Source organism: Hevea brasiliensis, chromosome 16 (genome assembly GCF_030052815.1).
Source record: "Hevea brasiliensis isolate MT/VB/25A 57/8 chromosome 16, ASM3005281v1, whole genome shotgun sequence".
NCBI lineage: Eukaryota > Viridiplantae > Streptophyta > Magnoliopsida > Malpighiales > Euphorbiaceae > Hevea > Hevea brasiliensis.
Genome location: NC_079508.1, coordinates 71197972 through 71225910, shown reverse-complemented (window position 1 = coordinate 71225910; position 27939 = coordinate 71197972). Strand labels below are relative to the sequence as shown.

Sequence of the window (27939 nt, the reverse complement as noted above, 5' to 3'; positions counted from 1 at the left end):
TTGTCTAATTGGAGGGTCTGCGGAGGGGGTCCCACCTCGGGAAGTGAAACATTATAAAAGGGTGGTGGTCCCCTGTGGAGAGCTTGTGGGGTTTGTAGGGATCATTTTCTGATACCACCTTCTGCCATTGCCTCCTCGCCTCGTTGCTTACATTAAGAAATTAAAAATTGACATTTATTAGTATTATTACTGTAAGCAATATTGGTTAATCCACCACTAATTATAAAGATTTGCATTGATGATGAGATGGTTTAATTAGTGGTCCACTAAAGTAAAAGGTTATAGCGTGGTCAAATTGTTTAAATGAGCTATAACATTGGTTAATCCACCACACACATGTCTCAAATCTCATCATCAAATTAATTAAATAATTTATATTATATATGCAATCAACCTCTTTTTTTTTTTTTTTTTTCTCATCCCACTTAACCACTCAACCTATCAATTGAAATTTATGAGTATCAAAATAGTAATAATTTTATATCTTTGACACAATCTGCATATAAATATCTATTAAATTTTAATTAATTGTGAATAATTATATATTCACTTTACAAATGATTCTGATATTGTATAAATTTCCACTCAATTAAAAATTAAGCTTATGAGTGACAATCATAATAATAATAATTTTATATATGTAATAATGTTAATTTTTAATAGTTGTTTCAATTTTAATTCAACTTCAAACATATGTAATTTTTATCGTTGGATGCAAAGAATATATAATGTGATTAATTCACCTGTCTGTCATTGAAAATTTTACTTTTAATTCGATTTGCATGTGTTAAGCATATCGTCAATGTTCTTTATGAGCTAGGATCAAACTTTCTATGAGATTCTTAGTTGCATTACTTATAACTTACTTATTCATAGATTGACGGCTAATTGTAACTTATTTAAGTTAATTTGTTATTAATTTAGTTGTAATTTAGTAGCTCAAATAGAAAATTTTTATTTCCTGCCACTTTAGTTGGTTAGCTTAGTTGTTTGTATATAAATATTGAGCTAACTCTACTAATTCAATTCATTCAGTTTTCCCTTTTCTCACAATTCTAGTATGGTAACAGAGCTTTATTTCTTTCAAAAATTATTTTTCTCAATTTTCTTTGTAATTTCTTTTTTTTTTTTGTTTTCTTTAAAGATGATAAATCATGCAAATGATTACCTCCAAAATCCATCAAATTCTTTCTATTTTCATTAGATGAAAGTCTAACGTTAGTTCTAATTTCTCCAATTCTCATGGGAAAGAATTATCATTTTTGGGCTAAGGCAATGAAGATGTCATTGCTCTCGAAGAACAAATTTCCTAACTGAACTAACTAAACTATAATTAAAAATTAATAACAACCTTGTTGAAATAAATTACAATCTGCTGTCAATTAATCACACTATCAATTCTTTGCATCCTGTGATAAAAAATCAATTTTAATATAATTTATTATTTTTCTTATAAAGAATAGATAAATGAATGAATTTATTTCTTCAATAAAAATATTTTACTGAATATATCTATATTCGGAGAAATTCTCACTAAAATTTATACTGAAACTAATCCTAATTAAATTATCTCAAATAAACCAGAACATAAATATATCATAAATTAAGTTTGTACTATTACAGTATATAGTCCATATGCCCTATGCATATAGTAACAAATACTTGGATTCTATATTCACTCTACTGTGTGGGAACAATCTCATGTCTCTACAACTCCAGTTCTTGGAGCCTAACTATTGCCACTCACCCATCACTCTTTTTTCTTCATGCGTCATCATTTGACTGTGGTCTCAACTATTCTATATTTAGCCTTGCTCTCGCATCATCTCACAGCTATATGTTCATATATATGTCTGTTTCTTAGTCCACACTCTCTTTTAAAATGCAGTTACTACATGTACAAAACCAAAAGCCTATTTATTTATGCCTGTCCCCCGGACGAGAAACACCCACCGCCCTAAAACATAATGAGGATAGATTAAATATAGTCCAAAATTCATTGAAATTTCACATATATATATATATATATATATATATATATATATATATATATATATATATATATAGCTGAGCAGATAGCACTCATCCAAAGAATTACTGGATATCAATCGATTCAATCCTAGCTCTTCATACACTTTTCATTTTTGCTTTCATTAGTTTACAAATGAATGAAAGGGACTTCAGTTAAACAAATGTATATATCATTTAAGTTGATATTCAAATTGGAGATCTCATAATATCAATAATTTATTCAGAATAAAAGAAATTACAAATGCATATACATACCATTTCCACTTCTATAAACTACCATATCATGGTAGTATTCTTTTTTAATATCTCATGTACATGTGGTAGAGAGAGAGAGAGAGAGAGAGAGAGAGAGAGAGAGAGAGAGAGAGAGTATCCGAGGTCCTTAAATGCTTGTGCGGCATGTAATTATGGACGCATTAATCTGCATAATATGAAAGGAATGTTTGATTAATTAAGGAAAATGTTGCATGAGGTATTGGGTATAAATGGGTAATGGGTCCCCATATATTTCAATCTCTCAGTCTAGTCTGAGAATCTTGACTTATCTATACCACCTATCAGCCTAAATCTCTTCTTTACAAATTTTCTTTCATTCCTTCTTTTGGATTTTTCATGCTGGGTGTCCCAGTGATCTCTCCATGACAGGCACAGTACTCCAGTGGACCACCACTACCATATATATCTTTATCTTCTCAGCAAATCCCAACCCTTCATCTCTGAACCTCTGGTCCAATGAGTTCTTCCATCCAAGAACCACTATTATTATCACTTTTGGATTTTGATAATAAATGCCAAGCAGAAAAGAAAAGAAAAAAAAAACCTGCACTTAATGGGCAAAACATGATTGATAATTATCCAAAATAGGGCTTTGTAAAACATTACTAATTTCCTTGTTCATTAGTTAGTTAACATCACAATTATAAGGTCTGGGTTTTCACTGCCCTAGCTGCCCATACATTGTTTTAGTAGGTGAGAATTTGTCACTGAGAGCAAGAGAGAGAGAGACCCACCAAGTGATTGCAGACGCAAAGTTACACCATTATTCTCACCATCACAGCCCTTCATTTTTAGCAAGCAAAGCTTATAATTCTGTCTCCTGGAGACAACACACGCTTAATCATGGCCGTTGAGAAGTAAGTCAACGGCACATCAATGAAAAGCTTGCTTTTTCTTTTCTTTTCTCCACTCCTTTTACAACTTAAATCTAAGACAAAGATTTAGCTTGTTAATTGTCTCCATCTTTTTTTGTTTTTTAAAACTATGTTTAATTAATTTGATGTTTGAATTTTGTGAGAATTTGAATCCAGCATTACTGTCCCTACACATATGATGATTCAACAAACATTAATTGTGGTTAAACATTTTGTTTTGTTGTAGTTGAATACTCCATTAATGTCTAAGCTTTATTCATCTTCATGGTATGCCTTACCCTTCTCTTCTCTCTTTTCTACTAATTGTGGCCGACGGGCTCATGTGATTGCTTTCCTCGTCTTCTTGTAAGTTTTGACTTGGAAATTGCAATAAAGGCAATTTTTAGGTTTTTTCTTTTAAAGAAGGCAATTTCAAGTTAATTATTATCTTTTTCATACATCCTCGGGAATAAAAATTTAAAAAAATATATTATTTTATATTTGTAGGGTGGTGGACTGGCCATGTATAATTTCTGTAGATCATCGAATCTGAAACTTATTTTGCTATCAATGATAAAATTTTCTTTTTATGGTGAAAGGATATATTCTATTTTTTTTTATTTTTTTTAGATTTAATAGATTTACGTAGTTATAATGAGTGAGATACAACTGTACAAAGATATATTTTTTTTTATTTTGTTATCATAATTTTAAAATAGATAAATGAAAATATTGAATGTCAAAATCTTTTGACTGATAATACTTAAAAAATTAAAAAAAATTAAGTGGATTATCTTAATTGATATTTTTTTTTCTTTTATCACTTATAATTTTTTTAAAATAAAAATTTAGAAATATTCATACATTGCTGCATGCTTCAAAAAGTACTTAAATCTATCAGTACACATATGCCAATAATTTCCTTCAATACCAACAGTAAGAAATGTAACTTGTGATGACATGAGAGAGGTACTCTATAGAACCCAAAGAAACATACGTGGCAATGAACTATACAAAAGGAAGTTTGACATTATAAAGGAAAATTAAAGCAGAATCATAGTCAAAGTGTGTCTTTAACGTGCATTGTTATGATTCTACTCAAGCTGTAGATGCTCTTCTACGAGAATCGTGCATGCTCAAATACCATGTTAGAGTCTAAGTTGAATTAAAATTAGGAAATGTAATTAGTTTAGAAAGTTTAGTATGATTTAAATTATAAAGTTTAATAATTAGAGTTTTAAAAAGATTATATTTTAGTGACCTTTATACATGAATAGTTGGTTGACTATTATGTGGAATGTATTGTAGATAGCTTACAAAGCGGAGGGGTGTATTGAATTTCATAAGTTTTGTTTGAGTGATTTTGAGGGTAAAAAAAAATAATTAGTGATTGTAATTATTTTTCCTTGATATGGATTTATTTACTAGAGTAAGCTTACACTGAACCACGTTAAATTTTGTATTTTTTATTTTGTGTGGATGTGATTTTTACAGCAAGTGGTATCAAAATTGTAGTTCGAGGTATCAAAGATGGCAAGCACAAAATTTGAGTTGGTGCGATGGAAAAAATAATTTCAGTTTATGGCAAAACACATTGATTAGAAGAATACAAGTAGAAGTAAGAGGTAATATCAACAATGTGCAAGGAAGTACCCAAGAGAAAATTGACTTTTACAGAAGTTAAGAAGACTAATTACATTTGACTTGGAAGTGGAGATTGTTAGAGTCCAAATCCAATTGAAATTAGGAAGTATAATTAGTTTAAAAAATTTAGTAGAATTTAAATTATAAGGTATAATAATTAGAGTCCTAAAAGGACTAAATTTTAGTTGCCTGTATATATGAATAGTTGGTTGATCATTATATGAAATGTATTGTAAAGAGCTCATAAAGTGGATAGGTGTATTTAATTCCGTGAGTTTTACTTGAGTGATTTTGAGGATGAGAAAAATCATTAATTGTTGTAATTATTTTTCCTTGGTAGTGAATTTATTTGGTGGAGTAAGTTTACACCGAATCACGTTAAATTTTGTGTTCTTTATTTTGTGTGGGTGTGATTTTTATAACATATCATTTATAACGAGATTATTACAAATTTATCTTCATTCATACCCCTTCTATGCAATTTTGACTTCTACCCACATAGTTATAACTATCTTCAAGCACTTCCTTATTTTCAATCATTGCATAACATCTTACAAAAAGAAGCATCACTTTGCCCCTTTATAATTTCTGAAAATTAATTATTGACATATATAATCTTTTTTTGTTTTTTGAAAATTGCATAATGATAGAGTTCTTAAACATTATATCAATATATAATGATGTTATAAGACGATTGCAAATGATATCTATATACTCTTGAAATACTGTATTAAATAATGACCTATATATCGTTGTAATACACGTACTGTATATAAAGTATAGAGTAAAAGAAAGGGTGAAAATGGAAGGCATTCTCTGAATCAATTGTCTCAATGAAAAGGAAATTAGGTTTTATCGCTATAGAAATATTGTCGTCAAAAAAAGCTTACAGGGAATCTCACTCCTTTTATCGGAAGCTTAGGAAGCGAAAGCTGACACTTCAATTGAACTTTGCCACACAAGCTTTACACTGTCCAATAAAAGCCTAACACTAATGCTAATCTCAAGGATACCCTTCCAATCACTCGCCCACGCATTCATCACAATCACATATACAGAGCCGTCTCTTCGACAATTTTTAATCTCTAATTACATATATTATAAAGTAAGTGGTGAATTATGAAACTAAGAATCCACTCTAGGGCCCATGTATGTTTAGGCGAAAATGGGTGAAAGCTGGGGGGCAGTGGCTGTGAGACCAAAGAAAATGGTGTATGTTTATTCGTGATGGTAGGAAGTGTGCATTATGATAACTATATTAGGAGTGTGTGCCCAAACAACTGCAGACCACACCAACTGGAAATGTCATTCATGTCCCATTCCAAAGTTAATCAACTTTTTTTTCATGCAAAATGTTGTGGCACGACACTAAGATAAAGTTGAGAATTAATTATTCGATGCTAATCAAGGGTTAATTAGACTTCTTAAGTACATGTATTACAAGGAAAAAAGAAAAGTGACAAAAGTAAAACCAAAAACTGCTGGTGGCCCAGGAGCATTTATTGGCAAAAGTGGTGGAGGAGTTTTAACCACTAATGAACCTATCATGCCTATGCTTTATGCTGCTCTGCTCTGCAAGCAGGCCCACGATTTCAGTAACCCTCTGCAAAGAATGTCTACTCTCTTTCATACATTTTCTGAGCCTTTCTTTTATTTTATGTGATCTAGCGGTGGAGAATCCTCACCGGGTTACAGTGCCAATCTGCAGGCTACGGACAAGACATGTCTATGGACCATTGGTCCATTTGCTTGGTGTTACTCGAGACTCAAGAAAATGAGATTTCCTTAAAACGGCCAGACAGTTGCCTCTTGATTCTGACGTTGATTAAAGCGTCCATTAGACTATGAACGGGATTGTTCTGAGGGAGTTAGGCGTCGGCGATGTAGGGGACAAAGAGCCGGAGGTTTCAGATTGTAGCGAAGGGCTCACTGTTTGTGGGTCCCAGTGGAGATGGCGATGTAAGTATTGATTGGATGTTGTGGTGCCACGTCATGCATGGTGTTGGTGGGAATGATTGTGTCAGATATGATGATGACAGCTGACGTCATCACTGATCTTTTTGTCTTTAGGATTATAAACGTGGCACTTGAAGCAAAAGTAGAATGCAATTTAACTAGGGCTTACCAACGCACAAAAGTAGAGCCGGGACAGGTAAGGTGGTCTCATCTTTGGGCCAATTGTGTTACTATTCAAAAGTCGGTCCAATAGCAATGCCCATAACAGTGAGGATTTAACCGGGAGATTTAACTTTTAGGTAACTAGCTATGGGCCTTGTGAAAGCCTTTTCTTCATTTGAAAAGCAATTGTCCTACCTGCTTTTGGGCTCTCAGCCTCTCCCCACAATCTCCTTTTTTTTTTTTTGGATGAAATCCCATTACTGTGCAATTTTGACATAACTAAGGTTTGAGATTATAATTAAGGTTTCTTTGTCACCTCTCTCTCTCTCTCTCTCTCTCTCTCTCTCTCTCTCTCTCCTTAGACTTTCTAACCCTAAATTTAATTTGAGGATGCCACTATTGATTAGCAATAACCCTACCTCTTTTCCTTTTATTTGCATGCAATAAATTTAGGTACGTTAGTCACAAATCTGCTTTTGTTACTCTTATTCTTTTATTTCTCATGTTTTATGAAGTTCTTTTTTTTTTTTTATGATATTGATTTTTCTATATTAGTATCTTGTTCCACTTCTTATTTTCATATATTTTGTGAAAAAATAATTCATTAATTTCGGATTATTGTTGAACTCATGATCTATCAAAAAAAAATTACAACAATTATGATAAATAACCCTACTTATAAAAACTTTGGTCAAACACATCTTTTCATCTTTAAATTTTATAAAAAATAATTATCTGATTATACAACTGAACTCTTTAAAAGTGAAATTAAGTGGATTCAGCAATACTAGTCAGTAGAAAGTGTGCATACACTTATGAAGAAGAGAGTAAGAATTAAAAAATACTGAGATGGAAAATAAAATAAAATAAATAATAAAATAAATAAATTTATTTATAAAATCTAAAAATCTCATTTTATCTAGATTTTCACTACACAATAAAGAAATTTTAATCCAAGGTTTGCAGTGATCGAAATCCAAGCAAAGAAATTTGCCTAGAATTTCACTTGTACAAAATCAAGTTTCATCTCAAAATATTTACAAAATGGTGTAAATTCAAAAGAGCTCTACAATTATTCTTAAAAAAAAAAAATTACATTGATGGAAGCTTTTCAAATGAGCCAATAACGATTCCTTCTCAACATCATCAAAAGCAAATAATAGAAGAAATTAAGAGCCAATTTTACCATAGAGGAAAAATCCTGATTTTATCATGAAACTCATTTCAAGGCTGTTAATTGAACAGCACCATAAAAGCAATTGGAAGGAAGACGAGCTTATCATAAACTTTGAAAAAATTTCAGCAAATTCACTAAATCCCTTTTCAAAAGTTTACAGTGAGATGGAAAAGAGATTGAAAGACCTCAACTTTAATCAATTTGAAAAGGAACTCCTTTTGTTGGTATTGAGTGGAATAGTTTAATGGGCTAACATTTTGTCCAGATTTTTTCATCTCATAGCGTTTGAGTTGCCATGCTATAAGGTATTAGAGTTACGTTCCTACTAACAGTTTAAATTTTTAGCATAATAATAAGCGTTCAATTCTATAATTGGTATCAAAGTTAAGGTCATGGGTTCAAATCATTGATAAGCACTGGATAATTATTGGCATTAAGTGGGGATAACTCAGTGGGTTTGTATCTTGTCCAATTCTCATCGGTCCTATAGCTTTTGGGTTATTATGCTATAAGCGATTTGGATTATGTCTCTACTAATAGTTTAAATTTTTGATACAATAGTAAGCGTTCAATCCTACATTCTTAAACAGATTATGAAAAGGATCTCAATCTTAAATAAATTCTCCATCGCCTAAGAGTTTGAGAATCTGGTAGAGTTGTTGATGATGGTGGTGGGTGTTGGAGACCTTCATGGTAGCTTAGCAGGGATGATAAAAGTTTTCAAACCAATCTGACTCGCCCCAAATCTAATCAATTTTCTCTGATCCATTCTCAATCTTGATTTGCGTGGGGTAGGGAAGGGAAGACCTTTTCCCCATCCTGAAACCTTATAGCTCACTCCACACAGTAACATTTTATTATTTTTATTAAAAAATAATTTATTTTTTTATATTTAAATATGATAACTTTAGAAAAAAATATAAATATATTGTTAAAATAATGTTTAAAATTTGTATTTTTAATTATATTTTTTTAATAAATAAATTTTATTATATACTAATAAATTAAAATAAAAAAAAAAAACTTCCCACTGAAAAACCCGTCTTGCCTCGGCCTGAACTCTTGTGAGGTGAGAATTGGGGGAGCAATTCCAGCCCTCAACCGGCCCCATTGCCATGCCTATAGTTTTGAGACAAAATAGAGGTCGTCTTAAAGATGATTATTGTTTCTAGCAGCGACAATAATTTTCGATATGACTTGCTCCCATTTGTTCAAAAGACTCTGTGGACTCTGCTCAATGAATCTATAAAAATTAAGGGAACATGGTAGGGAATTTACAAGGATATTATGCAGGCTAATGGGTGGAGTAATTTGTTAAAGGAGGCACCGAACGGTAGAGGCAAAAAGGATTTCAAAAGGGGAAGAAGAATAAGGAGGAGGAGGAGGAGGAGGAGGGGCAGTTTGTAAATTATTCTTAGTTTTGTGAAAAATTAAAATTTTGCCATTAAATTTGTTTGCCCATAACTTATTTAAATAATTATTCATACTTTTCCTGTCACTTTTGCATATCATCTAAATTAGTCAATGTTAGTGCGTTTGTTCATCGCGTTCCCTATTTGTGAGGATTACAAGAATATTATTATAATTTCACATATAAATAGTTTAAGTGTGTAATTAGACGTTTTAAAGAGTTTAAGTGTGTAATTAGACGTTTTAAAAATTTAGGGTGCAATAAGATTTTTTTTTTTATATATATATAGTTTAATAGAGAAAAGATATATTCAACTAAAAAATTTTCTATTAAAAAATTGCTAAAACATCAAAGCAATTCGTGAATTGTGTGGAAGATTATTTTGTAAGGTTAGATCACAATTTTTCAATATAAATACTATTTATAAACATTGTTTAATTATTTTATTAATTAAATAATATTTTTATTTGTAAAAAATTATAATATTATTGAATTAAGTTTATTGTAGAGCTAATAATATAACTAGTTTAAAACAACACACAATGAACAGGAAAAGAAGAAGGCGAAATTGTGAAATTGAGAGACCATAAAAATGCAAGATAAATTAGATAGATAATACGTTAAATTTAAATGTACATAATAATAAATATCTTAATTTTAATTTATAATACAAAATCATAATTTTTATTCAAATAATAAATCTTCTTGTAACATGTGAGTTTCCTTCAAGCCCATTTATGTTTTCTAAGGCATAAATTGATTGTATTTGTGTAAGGGAGAGAGAGAGAGAGAGAGAGAGAGAGAGAGAGAGAGAGAAAGGAGTTTAGGGACTTCCATGGAAGCCATTTGAATTTCTCTTAATTAGGATATGACCAAGAATGATACATGAGGGATCAAATCTTTCTATGAAAGTAACTTTGAATATTTGGACTTGGAAAATTCAAATGATCTCTCTCTGTGTAACAAATAAAACAAGCTACCATACCAAAATATCTGACTTCAAAACTTGCAAAGTAAAAGACAACACGTTTTCTTCCCACGCAAAGGTATATGATAATGGCAAGCATTTGGCTAATAAAAATTTTATTTTTATGGAATAATTTTTATCCTTTAGAGTGCTGCTCTCATGGATCCACAGCTTTACAACAGTTCTTGGCTCATAGCTTTGGTTCTACACTTTATTTATGCCCTTGTTCTACACTGCGATGCTTTGTCTCTATACGAAGATGGCCTTCCTGATTTGCACGCAATCGTTTTGTCCTTCCTATAGTGCTCATACATTGAGCGGCGATAAAGGGTGAGTTGCAGATGTTTTCTTATTAGGTTGAAGACCCGAGAGTTTGCGTTAGGATTTAATGGTTGCCCGGTTTGGACCTGAAATTGTGTGGTTTAGAATTGGGGTTTTGTTACATTGGGTCATGAACATTTTATAAACAAGTTGTTTTCTTGATATGTGGGCTATAGTTTTTTTTTTAATTGCCAAAAAAAAAAGGAGTTTTTTGGATGTGATAGTCATTACTTTCTAGAACAGGGTTTGTGGTTAAATGGTTTTCTAACCATTGATTAACTCTCATAGGGACCTCCCACTGATCTATAGTGGGCTCCTAAAGAGTCACAAGAATAGATTATCCGCAGTTAATTCATTTATCCATTCGTAGTGATCAATGTAAGTGCGGAGAGTCGGATGCCTCTAACTCTTAAGACTTGCTACTAAGCCACCATGCTCGGTGGTGGGCTGTAGCTCCGTTAATCTAATGAAATCTCTCCCTTTCAATAATAAAAAAAAAAAGTCTCAAGGCTTTAGAAAGATTGATCCTAATTTTCGAGGGGGGAAGAAATATTTGTTTAATAATATCAAGAGTATGGATGACAACGAGTAAGGTATCCATGAAAATCACTGCTCTGGGCCGAAGCCCTCACGGTTTTAAAACGCGTCACTAGGAGTTACGAACCGCCAACTTATAAACCCAGTATCTCTCCCGTGTTTTGCCGATGTGGGATTTGCCTAGGGTGTTACAATTCACCCCCCCTTATGGGACTCAGCGTCATCGCTGAGGTTTGCCCAACCATCGCTCAAGGTTGCACGTGGAGCAGCTCTGATACCACAAATGTAATGGCCCGGCCCACTAGTGATATTGTCCATTTTGGGCCAAAGCCCTCACGGTTTTAAAACGCGTCAATAGGGGTTAGGAACCTCCATCTTATAAACCCAGTATCTCTCCCGTGTTTTATCGATGTGAGATTTGCCTAGGGTGTTACAATCCACCCCCCTTATGGGACTCAGCGTCCTCGCTGAGGTTTGCCCCACCATCGCTCAAGGTTGCACGCGGAGCGGCTCTGATACCACAAATATAATGGCCCGGCCCACTAGTGATATTGTCCGCTCTGGGCCGAAGCCCTCACGATTTTAAAACGCATCACTAGGAGTTACAAACCGCCAACTTATAAACTCAGCATCTCTCCCATGTTTTGCTGATGTGGGATTTGCCTAGGGTGTTACAATTCACCCCCCTTATGGGACTCAGCGTTTGATACCACTAAAACATGTCACACCTTATCCCTTGTAAGGCATGACATGTTCCCGTAGCATGCCTAATGAATCACCGAACTCCACCTACCGATAACCCATTAGTTATGCTACAAAGGATTTTAAAACAAACCATAGCTTTTTATCTTATCAATTCATTTGCGGAAAACTGTATGAGAATAGTTAAAATTCCATGCAAACATTCATTGGAAATAATGATAGACTAAATATTGCAAAAGTTACATTTTCATAAGTCTCAAAGTAAAATACAAAATAATTACAAACTCAAAATGTGATAGCAATGCAAGGTTTTTAAATACAAACTGCTCAACGTCCGTACATCCATGCATATAGGTACAAAATACATCAAAAGAAAATTACAGGGTATGACTACAATATATCCCCACAAACAATACCAAAATGCTGCTTCCAAGTCTCTCACTCGGCAGCCTTCTCCTTTCCCTTACTGCGATAAAGATAAAGAAGCTATCGCTGAGTATATCACTCAGTGGTGCACAACTAATAACTTTAAAACTTAAAGTAAAACATAATTTGTCAAAGCATAATAAATCACATTTTTCTTAAGCATGAAAACTTCACAATAGTTCTAAGTTCATAAGAGCCATTTATTGGAATAACATTTCAAATGAGAAATCACACTTCATAAATCACAATTCACAAAGCATTAGTGTTGCCAACATCAACACACAGTTCAGGCCATGACACAAAATTTCACGATCAGTGTCGTGTTGTACACCACGACAAAGCAATCTCAATCTCACTAACCGTTATTAATGAGGGAAGGGCTAGCTAGCTAATGAGTACTCATATAGTCTTACCCTACTAACCGTTATTAATGGAAGACATAATCAATATCAATTACCAACCCCAAGTAGCCGTTACTACTGGGGAGTTCCGAAAGGGACTGTCATGCTAACTGTGGTTTCAAAACAGTTTCCAAAAATTTTCCATTCAACAATCACATTTATAAACCAATAAATACATTTAAATTCATCATAATATCCAAATAAAGGTAGTAACACCTAAATTTCTTAAATGCAAGAGAAAAACCATATTTCAGTCAAAGTAAACTTGTTCAAAACAAACTCATTCAATTTAACACATTCCAAGCAATTTACAAATTTAAAAACGAAGAAAATGTTAGTTGTGCACAAACCTTCAATGCTCTCCTTTATTGTTACCTACTTCTCCTTGTACGTTCCAACTTCTTTTTCTACTGAAAATACACAAATAGAATACCTCAATACCAATCTCAATTACTGCCAAGAACTCATTATATGCATGTCTAATGCATCCCAAGTTAGCTTTGAAAATTTTAGAATATTTTGGTTTTAGGACAGCTTGGTGCCCCAATCTTTGAACCCAATTTTTACCTAGTTTCAATCATAATTTGGTGAGGTGTTCTTCATGAAAATTGTTCATTTAGGTCTTAACTTTATTTTCCTTTTTGAATCGCCTAATTCGGAGCTGTGTAGCTCAAGTTATGCCCAAAACACCATTACTGTTCACGTCACTATTCATGCTGCAGATTTTGTTCTGGTAGATTTATCGATCCAACTTCATTCAGCAATTTGACCAAGTTAAGTCCATAATTTGGTCTAATGTTCTTCATATGAAATGTTCTACTATGTCTTAGGTTTCCATCGGTTTAAGAATCGCCTAAATCGGAGTTTTCTAGAGAGAGTTATAGCATTGCAAAGTTTACTATTCATTTGGTCAATTTTAGGTGCCCAGATTCTGGCAGATTCGGTGACCCGAATTCGTTTCGCAATTTGATTGAGTTAAGTTCATAATTTGGCCTAACATTCTTCATATGAAATATTCTACTATGTCTTAGGTTTCCATCGGTTTAAGAATCGCCTAAATCGGAGTTTTCTAGAGAGAGTTATAGCCTTACAAAGTTTACTGTTCAGTTGGCAATTCTGCAGTATGAACAGTACACATGAACAGTAATCGTTTTGGGTCATAACTCGAGCATGGCCAAAGCGGACAATTCCTCTAGTGGTTGGAGCTCGATCGTTACAATTTGGTATCAGAGCTGGACTCCCTCTAGTACGGTGTGTGGTGCGAGGACGCACCAGGCGGAAGCTGGTAGGCTTGTCACGACCCAAGGATGGGGTTGGGACGTGCTTGTTCAACCAACTACGCACTGGGGTAGAAACTTCGTGTCCCACATCGGAAACGGGAAGAAAAGATTTGGGCTATATATGTGGGAGCCTTCCTCACCTGGTCAGCGCACTTTTGGGAATGAAACCTCCCAAGGGACAAATCCGTGAGGTCCATAGGCCAAAGCAGACAATACTAACTGGAGAAGGATCGGGCTGTTACATATTTTAATTAATTATTACTCGAAACCCTAAACCCATTTAATTTTATATATTTTAATTAATATTTTACATAAAAAATTATTTTAATCAATAATCTATATCTTAAAAATGTAATAATTTCATAAAATATTTAAATTTCATTTTATATAAAATAAATTATATAAAAATTTATAAATATTATTATAAAAATATATATTTTATGTTTAATTAAATATTTATATAAACGAATTTGAGTAATAAATACTTTAACATGTAATATAAAATACGATCTGACCTGAACTTATCACTAATATCATTTTTCAAAATCAAATTCGTTTTAAATTTAATTATATAATATTCAAACTCATCTTATTATAATTTGATTAGATTAAATACTCATAAAAATTTGATCTGTTGTCAATCCCTAATCAAGAGAGAAAACATGGGAGAGATTATAGAGTGGAGGTGTGAGATAGGTTTTTAATATTAGGAAAGAGAATAAGTTGGGCCTGAAATGTACTTAAGAGAAAAATTAATAATAAATATTATTTTTAATTAATTAATTATAAAAATAAGTTTTTTAACTTAATAAAACCACATCAACATTAAAAATTTAAAAAACAATTAAAAGAATTATAAAATTTCACATTATTTAAATTATAAAATTTTTTAAAATTTAAATATTTTATTATTACATATTTATAAATTGAAATACTGACCTTAATATTTTTTTGAAGGACGCAAATCTAATTATTACCGTCAGTTTTTTTTTGAAAAAAAAAGGAACAAGTCAGGTTGTTTCACGTGTCTTTCAAACGGCATATCGTTTTTTTTTGGAAAAATAAAAAATTGTTAAGCTAAACAAGTCTTAACAAATGGTTCACCAACTAGCTTCCCTTAATCATCCATCTTACACACGTTCTCTCTCACATACATTCAACTCGCTGTGCGATTCGACGATATTGGATGGGCTCCAACCCTGCCCATTGTATCCACATTGAAAGATCTTCGCTTTCTTTCCTCTCGTCCGCGTTCTGCAACGTCACGTCCTAAGAAGCTATACAGAGAGACCAGATATCTCCAAATCCGATATTTGACTGGGTCACCTTCCCCTTTTCTGGGCAATCGTAATTTCTTTTCTCTTTTAAAAGCTCTTATTTTTATTATCACCTGTGCGGAGAATGTATGTGAAAGCGGTTCCACCGACGGATTTGAATAGGAACACCGAGTGGTTCACGTACCCTGGTGTGTGGACTACCTATATGCTCATGGTTTTCATGTCTTGGCTTATCGTTCTTTCCCTCTTTGGCTGCTCTCCTGGCATGGCCTGGACCATTGTCCATCTCGCTCATTTCCTTGTAAGATTTTCTTTTCTTACTTTCACCACTAATTCTCCAACAATTTTCGAAATTGGCTTTTAAATCTTTTGATTTCTTTACTTTTCCTTAATGGGTTTAAATTTGTGTTCGACGATTGATGCTCATCTCATTGTTATGGATCTGATTGTTTGTTGGATTAGGATGCTTTTTTATTGGAGTCCTGTTTGGCTTTTCAATATTTTTGTTTAGAATTTGTATTTCTATTCCTGAACGTTAATTGTTTAGTTAGAGGTCTAGGTTAGCAGAGCATGGAGTTTGAGCTTGTAGGTTAATTTTGTATCCTGTATTAGCGATAGATGTGAAATTGACTGATACAAGAGCCGCAAAATTATTATTATCTTTTTCTTTTTGTTTAGCTAGTAATCCAATTTCTTTAACACAGCAATGAAGGATTATGGTAAACAGATATGGTATTCTCTATATCATATTCTTCTTCACACTGCACATACAAGCATTTTTCATGTATTGCAACTGATCTTAGTTTTGATTTCCAGTGCGCACTGGTAGGTTCAATACCATCCAGAATATGTAACTTAAAGGGAATAAATTGAGACATTTAGTTGCCTGTAACTTACTGTTTGTTAAAATAATTTCTAAATTGCATCTAGTAGACAATTACATATGCTAGAGATATGCCTGATAACTAGCACGCTGGCATTTTTCATTTTAGATGATGGGCTGCAGGTATTTGTGACAACTACAATGTACAGGACGGCCCAAATTTCATGTACTAAGATTTACTTAGGAAACTGATTTTAACAACCAGAGAACCATTCTTTAATTTTATTAAGCATTGGCATATATTTGTTAGAACATGAGTCCTATTGGAGAATCAAAAGATTTTTTATCAACTTAGCTCAGAGTTACCCTCTATTTGCTTAGGCTTGGGAAATTAGTTTACTGGCTTGGGAAAGTAGTTTACTATCTTAATAGTTTACCAATCTAAGTATGGATTCCAACTTCCACAAAATGTTGTGCTGGGATGTTTCGTGTTTATCTCTTTCGATCATATTTTTGGCAAAAATTTTGTGTATGCATAAGCTTAAGACAATGCACAGAAATGCCACTGGCTGGAGTTTCCCCGTGTCGGAAACGCTATCCGATACAGAAATGGGATTACACGGCAGCGAGATGTTTCTGGGCTGTTTCCGAAATTTCTGAAAACCGGACATGCATGACTTAAAAAAAAAAAAAAAAACTTTAGATTAAAAATGTAGACTTTCTACTCGCCCTGCATCAGAGGACAAAAGAAGAAGAAGGAGGAGGAGGAGGAGGAGGATGAGGGACGGCGGCGACAGCGGCAACGCACGCAGAGCAAGTGAAGGATCGATCTATGCTCTGTTTCTCTTTCTTGCCTTTAAGCCCATCCCATGCTCATGTTTTGCTTTGTGAATGACGTGATTGATTTTTGTTTTATATTGCCCAACAAAGTTATTGTGCTAATCTGATTAGGTGACAATAATCTTCCACTTTGTTTCACAAAATTACTTTTTGTTATCGAATTGGGACAAATCCCTCACCAATTTATTTGTCTCAAAATTATTTTTTGTTACCAAATTGGGACAGCTTGATTGATTTACATCAAATTGTCCCATAAATTTCATTATCTTTTTTTTTTTTAATTTGAACGTGTTGTATTTTATGTTTTTTATGACTATGAAACTTTTAAACGTGTATTTTTTTTGATGGTTGAATTTAAATGCTGATTTGGACTTTATTTATTATTGGATATCTTTCATTTGGATAATATATATATGTGTGTGTGTGTGTGTGTGTGTGTGTGTGTGTGTGTTTTCCCACGTTTCCATTTCATATATTTTTGAAAATGCCATTTTCCCATGTCCGTTTTTGCATTTCCTTGTGTCCGCGTTTCCATTTCCATGCTACATAGTTTTAGTCTATAGTTCTACCATTGTTATTATCAGATTCGGCATAACATGTAAATTATAAACTTGATTACGGCTTGAACCTGTGGTTGAATCAGAATTTTCTTCTTTTTAAACTTAATGAATCTTAAATCCTCCCAAAATATGTTCTCCTTAGTAATTTTTTTGTCATGCTTTTCTTTCCTGCCCACCCAACAGGATGCAGATGGTGAGGATAATATGTTTCTACAAATTATTTATTCATTACTTTATTTCTATGGCTCATGTTCTTTAATGACTGTGTTTCACTTGACTCTTCAGTTCCATGTCTTGTGGCCAAACTCATTTACTTGAATGGGATAATGTGTCATTTTGCCTGGTTCTTAGTGTAAACTTTGCTTTCATTTGCTTTTTGTCATATGTTACTTCGAATAGTTTTGCCTTCTAGAAAGAAGATTTTCTGTCTGCAAGAGATGTTAGTTTCCACTGTTTAAATTGTTTGTAGCACCCATTGATGTGGCAAGAAATTACTGGCGCATTTCTCTTTGCAGTCTTAAAATCTTCCTGCTCTTAATTTCGTTATTGTTATATTGCTTCAGATTACCTATCATTTTTTTCACTGGAAGAAAGGAACTCCATTCGCTGATGACCAGGGCATCTACAATGGATTGACTTGGTGGGAGCAGATAGAAAATGGCAAGCAACTGACTCGCAATAGGAAGTTTTTGACTGTTGTACCTGTAGTGCTGTGAGTACTTTGCTCTTAAATTTCAATTGGACACTGAAACAAAAATTTATATGCGTTAGTGGTTTGTAAGGTACAATAAAATGCTTTGATAAAAAAAAATGTACAATAAAATGATTTACAATATTCATTGATTATGAAATCGCATGTTGTTGTATAGCTAATGCCCCTGTTAAAAGAGAATAGTTTGTCTAAGATTAAGCAAAACAGGATCTGTCTATGTATAAACTTTCTGATAAGATTGACCCATTGGTGTTAGCACGGGTTAAAACCTCCAGCCTTCTCCCACATAGTCTGAGTTCGAACCTCAGATTTGAGAACAATCCCTTCTCTTCTTTCATAGGAAACATACTATTTATCATATAATCTGTTGGTTAAAATCTATTTACTTGCTGCTCTTTTGTTCCCCAATTTGTTTCCTTCCTTTGGTTGAATTAGTTAGGTTTTTTGCTTGGGCCAGACTGCAAGGTAGGTTTCTGAAAGCAATTCAACGAAAGCATATACAGCAGATACACTGCCAAAAAGAAGCAGCATGTACAGAGTTTATTATGTTGAAACTGAAGTTTTTATTGTAATGCGGTTGTTATTATGTTGTATGTGTCATTTTTTATTGACATTTTGACTTTTATCTGCTTGGCAAACAAACCATCTTCTAAAAGGCTGATGGCAATGACTTGTCATGATTGTTTCAAAAGTTGATATATCTTTGTCACTGGACGGTGCTTTGCTTTCTCATAATTAGATGGTCCCTTTTGCTGGCTTTTGTCAAAGCACTATTTTCTTCAATGACAAGTCTATTGGTAAAAGTATGTTGCCTGCTCCCGTAGTTTCCAAGGTAGAATTGTTTAGACTTCTACTTCTTATTCTTTTCTTTTTCTTTTTTTTTTTTCGATTTAAACCGTTAAGAGGACAAAAGCATGGTGTGCTTGCTTTAAACCTGCGACTTCTGATAAAAATTGATGAAAACTTAGTTTTCTTCTCTTTCTTGTTCCTTTTTTTTTTACTGTCTCTCTGTAGGGTGGGGACTGGGGAGCGGTGGTGTTGGGTAATAAAGGGGCCTATATTGAATAGTTTAGGTGATTAGAAAATATTTAGTTGATGGTATCTGCAACTAATAGTGCCCCAAGAATGCAAGAGTTTTAATTAGCTAAACCATCTTTTGCTCGTTTCATTTGACAGGTATTTGATAGCTTCACACACAACAGACTATCAAAATCCAATGTTGTTCTTCAACACATTGGCAGTATTCGTATTGGTGGTAGCTAAGTTCCCTCACATGCACAAGGTTCGCATATTCGGAATCAATGCTGATCACTGAACTGCAAAAATTTTCATGTCTGATTTACTGGCAGCAAGATCCAACAATTTGGCATTCTGATATGATATTATCCCTGTACAGATACTGAACTGTGAAGGGTTATCGCTTATCACTATTTGTTTATTATGAAGCAAATATGTATACTTCCCTTGATTACATGGGGGGGTGGGGAATGGTCACTATAATTTCTCTTTTACTTGCTTCTTCTTCTTCTTCTTCTCCTCCTTTTTTCCTTTGGTTGCTTTTGTGTTGTATTGGTGAAACCAAAAGTTTATTAAGCCCAATATCCTCCCTTGACGCTTGTAAGGTAAACATGGTTCTTTCCTTAATCCTATCCTGCCCTTTTAAATCTGTCAAGTTTTATCCATAATGTTGAAAATTATTGGTGCTACTTTATTTCCATTGAAAATCAATGCTGGTACTTCAGGATCCAAAATGAAAGGCTTGAAGGGCCCAAGTAGTTGGAGTATTGTTGTGTCAGTGTACCAGTAAGCCTCTTTGGTACAGCAAGTGAAATGGCCACACACTTGGCAATAACTACTCTGATCTACTCTCATGATAAAGCACATGCACACGCCTTTGACTGGTAATAAGTGACAGGGTCTTTTTACTGGATCAAGCAATGTGACCTAAAACACAATTATGTTAGCTTAACTGCCATTTCCAAAGGAATCCTAAACAAAAATGCCTTGTTTGGCAATTTCTCTTTGCTTTAACATGTGGTCTAGGCCCTGTGCAGTATGGAAATCTTATGCTCAAATTGCTTCAATCGTTAATTCCATCAGAACCGCAAAACATTGTCCCAATTAGGTGATGCTTTATATTAAGGCAAAGAGTCTTTCTTCATCTTTCTTTTACGTTTTTCGTTTCTTTTTTTTTTTTTTTACTTCGTAATTTTTTTTTGTCCCAAACAATGGCATTAATACTTGTAACATCCAAAAATTTATTAGACATTCTCAGGACACTAATTTTTAATATACTATTTTTTAGGACATATGGATCTTATCTAATTGGAAGAGAGAGAGAGCATATGCGTTGAGAACGACTTAATAAATCCTCCTTAAAAATAGTATGAAAGGATATGAACCACTAAAAATTGTTTTGGAGAAAGTATATTAAAGCAATTTAACAACCATATAAGTGTTTGTTTTCCCCCTTATTTCCACCCTTCCTTTTATATTGATCTTTACCCAAATAGAGCTACCTTGCTGAGAAAACCTTGAATTATAGGCGCTATCCTTTGTATCAAAGGAAAATGAAATTGTCGGTTTGGACCAGATAGTTGGATGTGTGTGTATATATATATATATGGTTGCCCAAACAGCCCATGGGAAGAAAAGCAAGGTAGGGTTAATGGGTCATATGCAAAAAATAGAGCTCTGAATTTGGCAGGAAAGAGACCCCTCCAATCCCATGATGGAGGGGCTGAGGTGGTGGTATATCTAACACTCTCGCTAGTTATCATGCACATTAAGTGGGTTACAGCAAAGAAACAAAAATGGACTAATTTTATATAAATTTTATAAGAATTCTAGATCTAGATGGATCAGAACTTATAGTGGGGTGTATTATTCTCTAGCACACTTGCCTAGGAGAATGTTTGTGGGTCCCAAAACCCGGACCACAGAAAGAAGGTTTGTCAGAGCTTTCTCAATCTCCAAATTATTTTTTTCTTAAAAGAAGAAGAAGAAGGAGAAGAAGAAGAAGATAGCATGGAAACAATGATAACTCAGGGGAAAATGGGGTAATGTGAGTCTTGAAAATTGCTTGGATATGGCAGTCAGTAGGTGAAGCTTTCACAGTTGAGCCAGTTTCAGTGTCTCCAAATTTAATTTACACAAGCAATTTCAGTTGCTTTACTGAAGAGTTCTTTACATATTATTACAATTTCACTTTTAGGGATGAGAATTTCCTACCTGGTTCATCATCATCATCATCATCATCTCCAACTCTCCCACCTGCTCCATGATTTGCTTTCTAACGTCTGAAAAAATCTTACTCCTCATGAGACCATATACACTCCAAACCTGTTTACAAATATTCAAGAACAGGAGAGGAAGGGAAAAAAAATTCAAGGCCATCATTGGAACCATATTTGATGAGGTTATAAGAATATGTATTAACATAATAATATATTATTAGTAATTAACATGCCTGAGAAATTGAAAGAAACTAATAATGAACAAAGCCTTTCATCCATAGAACTCCTTACAAATTTTCACATCATACATTATTTTGTTTTTTATACCAAGCTACAACCAATGACACATAATAGCTAGATGGGTAAGCCTTCCTGCTAGCTCTTGCTTTAGTGATGGAAGAGACATGACATGATATGAAGTGGAGCATATGTACGTGGTTCATGACCTCTTGTACTCGTTGCATACCCTAAAAAAAATCTGGGCTTAGCTTGATCTCTTCTTCTTCTTCTTCTTGTATCTTATACAAACCCCATTTCCCCACTTAAAATGAAGCCAATCTAAAAGAAGCTTCAAACATCCAGAGTTTAATTAAGATAGTAAAGAAGATGATTGAAATTAAAATAACAAAGCAAATATAGAGAAACCCATGTATCCTATCTGTTAGTAATGAAGAAATCCAAACAGGTCACCCAAATTAATAAAAAGTTTTTTTTTTTAAAAAATCCAAAGGAAAAAAAAAAAACCGCCCAGATTACTTATTTTCTTCATCTGTCTAGCTTTACCATGATCCTCCACCTCCACCCAACATTCCTGTCCAATATCCAGCTGAATCTCCCTGCTCTCTGTTCGGCTCAATATCAGTTGCGCTTGAGACTTGCTTTAGATCTTCAAACGGAAACAAAAGCCTCCCACCAGTCTCTTGAACCCCCTGGACACTACCATACCCACTTCCAAGCCCATCCAGAGAGAAATTCAACGTTGGCTTGAAATCTTGAAGAGAAAACCCAGATGTGTAAACTGAGTTTGGATCTTGAACTGGCATAGGCATGAAAGAATTCAAACCCCTTGAAGAGATTCCCGTTAGCAGTTCCAAAGCTGAAAGTTGAGATGTAGTGGATGTAGAAGAAGAAGAGATTTGGTTCTTGTTGTTGGTTTCAACGTTAGGTACTTGAATCAATTCAGAGAAACTTCTTATACCTTGAGTAGATGGGAAAGCTATGTTGAGATCTTGGCCTTCATGGATCTTAGGGTTTTGAATAGAAGACTGTGACAAACTTGGAGGTGTAACAAGATCAGGAAGTTTCTTAGAAGATGAAGAGGAAGAAGATGAAGAAGTAGAAGAAGCTGATCTCTTGTTCTTTCTGGAACCACCACCGACAGGAATGTTTCTGAGCGAACCACCTTCAGTCCAATACCTTCTACAAGTCTTGCAGAAGTATCTAGGCTGAGTGAGACTGTAGTTGTTATAGTAACAGAACTTAGTGTTGGTTGAATTGCACCTTGGACAGTTCAAGGCTTGCTCTTTTTGAGGTCTGGCCTTCCTCTCCAAAGCTGCAGGCTTTGGGCATGTGTTTGTGACTATCTCTTCTATTGGTTTCACCATTATCTCCTAAAAAAAGAAGATAAAGGAAACAAATGAAAATAGACATAAAGAAAGAAACCATGGCTAGCTTGAAGATCAAACAACTCAAGATTAAAAGAAAAGATAGACAAACAAATAAAACAATTTAGCTACTTTTACACTTTTCAACATTTCATCAGACCATAAAAAGGAAAAGGAAAATAGCACTCTTTTTTCTTTCTCACTCAAGCAAAAAAGAAAGATAAAGTGCCATATTTGGTGAAGAAACAGATAGAAACTAAATCCAAATAAGTGGGGACTTGCACCATCCATGAACATCAATCATCCCTTTTGCGAAAAAGATAACCCAAAAAACCAGAAACCATACAATCTAGGGCTAATAAGTTATCTCCATGAAAACCCAAAAAAAAGGTCTCTGAAAAGAGATCAAGCACCAGGTAGTTGATCCATCTACCTGTGGCCACTGAGCAGTATCCATGGATGAAACTGAAGATTCAGAGATTATTGTTGATGAAAAGAAAGAAAAATAAAAACACCCTTTTCTTGAAATTGGTTTCAAAAGCAAGAAGGAAAGTTTGGGATGGTTTTGAGTGGAAGCCCTATGCGTGTGTACCACCTTGCTTTATGAGCTGTGTGCGTATGTACATGCCACAGAGAGAGAGAGAGACCTCTAATTATAATATCCCTGCCTTCTTACATTATCAATTTAGCATTTTAATTCTAAAGTGGGGAATATTTGTCTGCGCAGATATATATAAATAATTTACTTTCACATTATGAAACTATGTTGTATAAATATTGATGGCTTGTGTACTAATACATCGTTTAATGGTGTCTTTCTTTGCTGACCATAGAACTGGACAAAGTCAGAATTCATCTGTACATATTGCTTTAATTTAGGTCAGCAGATCCATTTCACTCATTTTTGTTGCTGTGTTTTCTTCCTTCACTTTATGGGTTAATTAAGATTTAAGAAAATCCATTCATTTACCTTCTCCGACTATGATTTTATTGGACAATATTAGCTATTTCAATAGTTTTTAATTATTAACAATTAGCAAATTATACAAGAAATGTTTAATAAAAATAACTATTAAGTTAGCTTTTAAATATAAAAATAGTTATATCATCTTGTTGACCCGGTCAAAATACTCTCTCATAAATTATTTTTTCAACATATAAATATTACTATAAATATTATTTTACCGAACAATTTAAATAAAAGAAATAGTGTTTTGACTGTAATTAAAATATTAAAATAGTATTTTGACTGTAATCAAAATACTAAACACTATCTTAAAAGTTATTATTGAATAAAATATATAATGTTTTTTATAATAATAGATATTTTCATGTTAATTTTTACATATTAAAATTAATTTTTTTAAATAGTTATATATATATATAATTAATTTAATTAAACGTTCTTCCCAATCTATTCCAAATAATTTACTGGGCAACAAAAAAAATGTGATAAATAGGATATAGCAAGTAATTAATAAATCACGTTATTTTTTCTGCTGGTGTTTATTGCATGTATACATTAATAAAATATAATTCAAGATGATCACTTCAATTGAAGCTCTCGAACTTTCCATTATAATCAATTTAACTAATTGAATTTCTATTAATTCCCTGCACAATACTCTTAACTTGTTCAAAAATATACACTGGGGGAGCTGCGTGGGGTTAGAGGCCATGGCCCCACAAATTTTTCATGATATATATAAATTGAATAATATATTAATATTTTAATTATGTTGATTTTTTTATTATTATTTTTTTTAAAATAATAGACTTAATTAATGGTTTGATGATTTATTATTTTTAAAAATATAATAATTTATATTATAAACAAGAGAGAGAAATAAGTGAATAGGTTAAGGTAATAATCCATCACGAGTGAGATAAGCTTAGAGCCAACCATTATATTCAATATATATATATATATATATATATATATATATATATATATATATATATATATATATATATTTTAATTTTTTTAATATAATATATAGAGTCAATATTTTCAATTTAAAATTTAGAGAATTAAAATTAAAATGTTGAATTTTTTTTTTAGAAAAAATAATTTTAAACTAAAACTGTTGAATTTCAACTTAATTCAATATTGATTTCGATTAAATTAATTTTAGCAAATTTTGATTTGATTTTAATTTTAAATTAAATTACATATAATTTGATTTTAATTCTGAATTAAACCATGAATAATGATGGGATCTACTTGCCTAGCTATAGCTCCATAACCATTGTTGGATGGGATAACTTTCATTAGGTAAAACAGGAAAAATAAGGTTAATTTTCTAGCTAATGATACAAAAACTAGCCACTAATTACTCTATGTTGTGATGTTTAATTCAATGGATCTATTATGATTATCACAACACTTTTGAATTCTTCTCTAGAAACAAACAAGTATGGTCCCAAAGGATATTTTAACAAACACCATTAATTCACATTTTGAGGAAAAAAAAAACAATTATTTATAATATTAAAATGTGCAGGAAATTAATAATGAACTAAAAAAAATATAAGGAAATATCATTAATAAGTTATTAATTAAGTAAAGAATCTAGCTAAGTTTCTTGAAGCTTAAGAGTGCTGGCAACGTAAGTCAAATTAAAGGAATCTTATTAGGTTTTCATGACAAATCAGCAATTAAAATCAACAAAAACAAATTGAATACTTGCACTCAAAGTATAATTGATAGGCCTTATTTTCTTTGTAAATAAGAAAATTTTAATTGAAAATCTCTTACTTTCACTAATTATTATTATTATTATTATTTGGTTATATATAGAATTTTGAAATCCTGAAAATGAAATTATATCACTTTTCTTTTTCTGTAAAACCCAAAAGGTAAAAGGTTGTTAGAAGAAAGATGTTATAATTTGGTCGTACGGACATTTAAGGCAATTTAATAGACTCGTTAACTTAACTCCTTTATCAATGGAAACGACACCATTATCTTCCTTTGTTTTTTCTTCTTTTCTTACAAGCTTCAAATTAAAAGTGTAACTCAAAAGTTAAACACCCAATCAATATCTTTTTTTTTTTTTAATTCATTTAATTTCAATTAAATTCAACCCCATTCAATCATATTGAAGTATCACAGTAATTAACGTTTTACAAAAATTTTCATATAATTGCAAAATTTAAAAATATTTAATTTTAATAATTAGGCGAAAATTAGAATTCCTACCAAGCTCACCACTTACAATCACATGCACACTAGTTGTATCACTTCACTTGTCACGCAAGTTACAAAAGAGTAGTCTTCTTCCTCTTGCTATAGGCAGCCTCATCCTCATGTGCTTTGTGTAGTCACATCCTGCCTTAAGCTTGAATGATTAAACGGTGCTGATTGCCTCTATTTCTTCTAGTAATCATCACCTTCTTTGATCTAATGCCTCCTCCATTTGATTTATCAACCGTGGGGTCCATCTCTCTTCCCCTTTTTTAACAAACCCCATCATTTCATCATCAGCCATATACATATCTATTATCACACTTTATTTTCATCTTGGTCCACCCAAATTTCCATCTCTATGCTTCGTCACAGGACATCCGATTTTTAACATGCATACGTGGATTACATCTAACGGCTTTATCCAATCAATCACATTCTCCTGAGCTCCTTCCCATCATGCTACTTTAGTACTTCATACATACCTTGCACGTATAAATTATCCTCCTTAATTTTTTAGTATTATTATTTACTTCATCTATTTTTATTAATTTAATAAATATTTTATTAACAATTTCTTTCAAAGGACAGTTGAATACGACGGTTTTTTGATAATACAGTGGAATACGAGGTACTAGCTTGATATTATTATGTACACCTACAAAACAAAAATCACTGTACAACTACCAGTGGTGTACCATGTAAGAGATCAGAGACCGAAATTGGCGGCGAATAGAAGCCGTCAGATGTGGGGCATCTTCCCTGATAGGGACCCACCTAAGAAAAGCACCACAACAGGCTTAGCGGAGCACACGTGTCCGCCGATGTTGACCCTACAGGGAAAGAGAGAGTGTGAGAGGGAGAAACGGTGCCGCATGTAATTTTTGAAGTCTCATTGTCTCATCCCATAAAATCAAGGGCTTTTTAGTTAAGGAACAGTTGAGAATTTGATGGATAAAAATTATTAATCGAAATTTAAATTTTCATAATTATATTATTAATTTCAAATTTTTAATTTTTTAATTTTAAAAATAATGTAAACTTTATAATTATTAAATGTTTTAAATCTATATAAAAAATTCCAATAATACTAATTCTTCAATTCATCTCTAAATTTCTTCGATTCTTCAACACTGTTTAATCGTTATTAACGGTGTGCATGTGCGGTGTTTAAAATGTAAAAAACGAGTGGGCGGCGGGCGGTGGTGGGGTCCTTCTAGATGGCCCCACATCATGCGCATGCGAAAATTTCCATTCCAATTCAAAAACCTACCGGACCAAGCAAAGAATCTATGGAGAACCGTTAGATGGGAAGAAAATACCCAATCTTAGCCTGCAGTGATGCTGTCAACGCGATTGACGTGGACGGCATTCCATGTCAGCAGTTAAAAAATACTAGTCTCTACATACTCTAAGCAACTTGCAAACCATACACTAACTATAACTATAATTAGCATTTTTATTTTTATTTAAAAAATATTTTAATTTTTAAAATTAATGAAATGATTTCATAAATGTCCATATTTTAATGCGTTATCATTTAAAAATAAAATAA

General features: G+C 32.9%; 2 protein-coding genes across 3 annotated transcripts; one reads left to right on the top strand and one right to left on the bottom strand.

Moving 5' to 3' along the window:
- The first annotated feature begins 15253 nt into the window (after nucleotides 1–15253).
- LOC110643858 (uncharacterized) lies at nucleotides 15254–20029 on the top strand. The gene is made up of 3 exons (XM_021796374.2): nucleotides 15254–15723; nucleotides 18209–18357; nucleotides 19534–20029. The coding sequence occupies exons 1-3, from the start codon at nucleotides 15547–15549 to the stop codon at nucleotides 19670–19672; spliced, it is 465 nt and encodes a 154-aa protein (XP_021652066.2). The 5' UTR covers nucleotides 15254–15546; the 3' UTR covers nucleotides 19673–20029.
- Nucleotides 20030–21845: 1816 nt separating this feature from the next.
- LOC110643857 (dof zinc finger protein DOF4.6) lies at nucleotides 21846–23923 on the bottom strand. Of its 2 annotated transcripts, none has more exons than XM_021796373.2 (2): nucleotides 23793–23923; nucleotides 21846–23203 (listed from the first exon to the last, which is right to left on the bottom strand). In XM_021796373.2, the coding sequence occupies exon 2, from the start codon at nucleotides 23195–23197 to the stop codon at nucleotides 22373–22375; it is 825 nt and encodes a 274-aa protein (XP_021652065.2). In that variant the 5' UTR covers nucleotides 23198–23203; nucleotides 23793–23923; the 3' UTR covers nucleotides 21846–22372. The 2 variants fall into 2 exon arrangements, with proteins under 2 accessions (XP_021652065.2, XP_021652064.2); XM_021796372.2 differs by having other exon boundaries at nucleotides 23631–23919.
- Between the last annotated feature and the right edge of the window lie 4016 nt (nucleotides 23924–27939).

What these genes read in the sequence shown, in the direction of transcription:
- LOC110643857 (XM_021796372.2), bottom strand. Translation starts at nt 23,654, where the DNA reads ATGGATACTGCTCAGTGGCCACAG. An exon ending in ATACTGCTCAGTGGCCACAG is followed by an intron (nt 23,204 to 23,630) that starts GTAGATGGATCA and finishes TTCTTTTTTTAG; the next exon opens with GAGATAATGGTGAAACCAAT.
- LOC110643858 (XM_021796374.2), top strand. Translation starts at nt 15,547, where the DNA reads ATGTATGTGAAAGCGGTTCCACCGACGGATTTGAATAGGAACACCGAG. An exon ending in TCCATCTCGCTCATTTCCTT is followed by an intron (nt 15,724 to 18,208) that starts GTAAGATTTTCT and finishes ATATTGCTTCAG; the next exon opens with ATTACCTATCATTTTTTTCA. An exon ending in ACTGTTGTACCTGTAGTGCT is followed by an intron (nt 18,358 to 19,533) that starts GTGAGTACTTTG and finishes TTCATTTGACAG; the next exon opens with GTATTTGATAGCTTCACACA.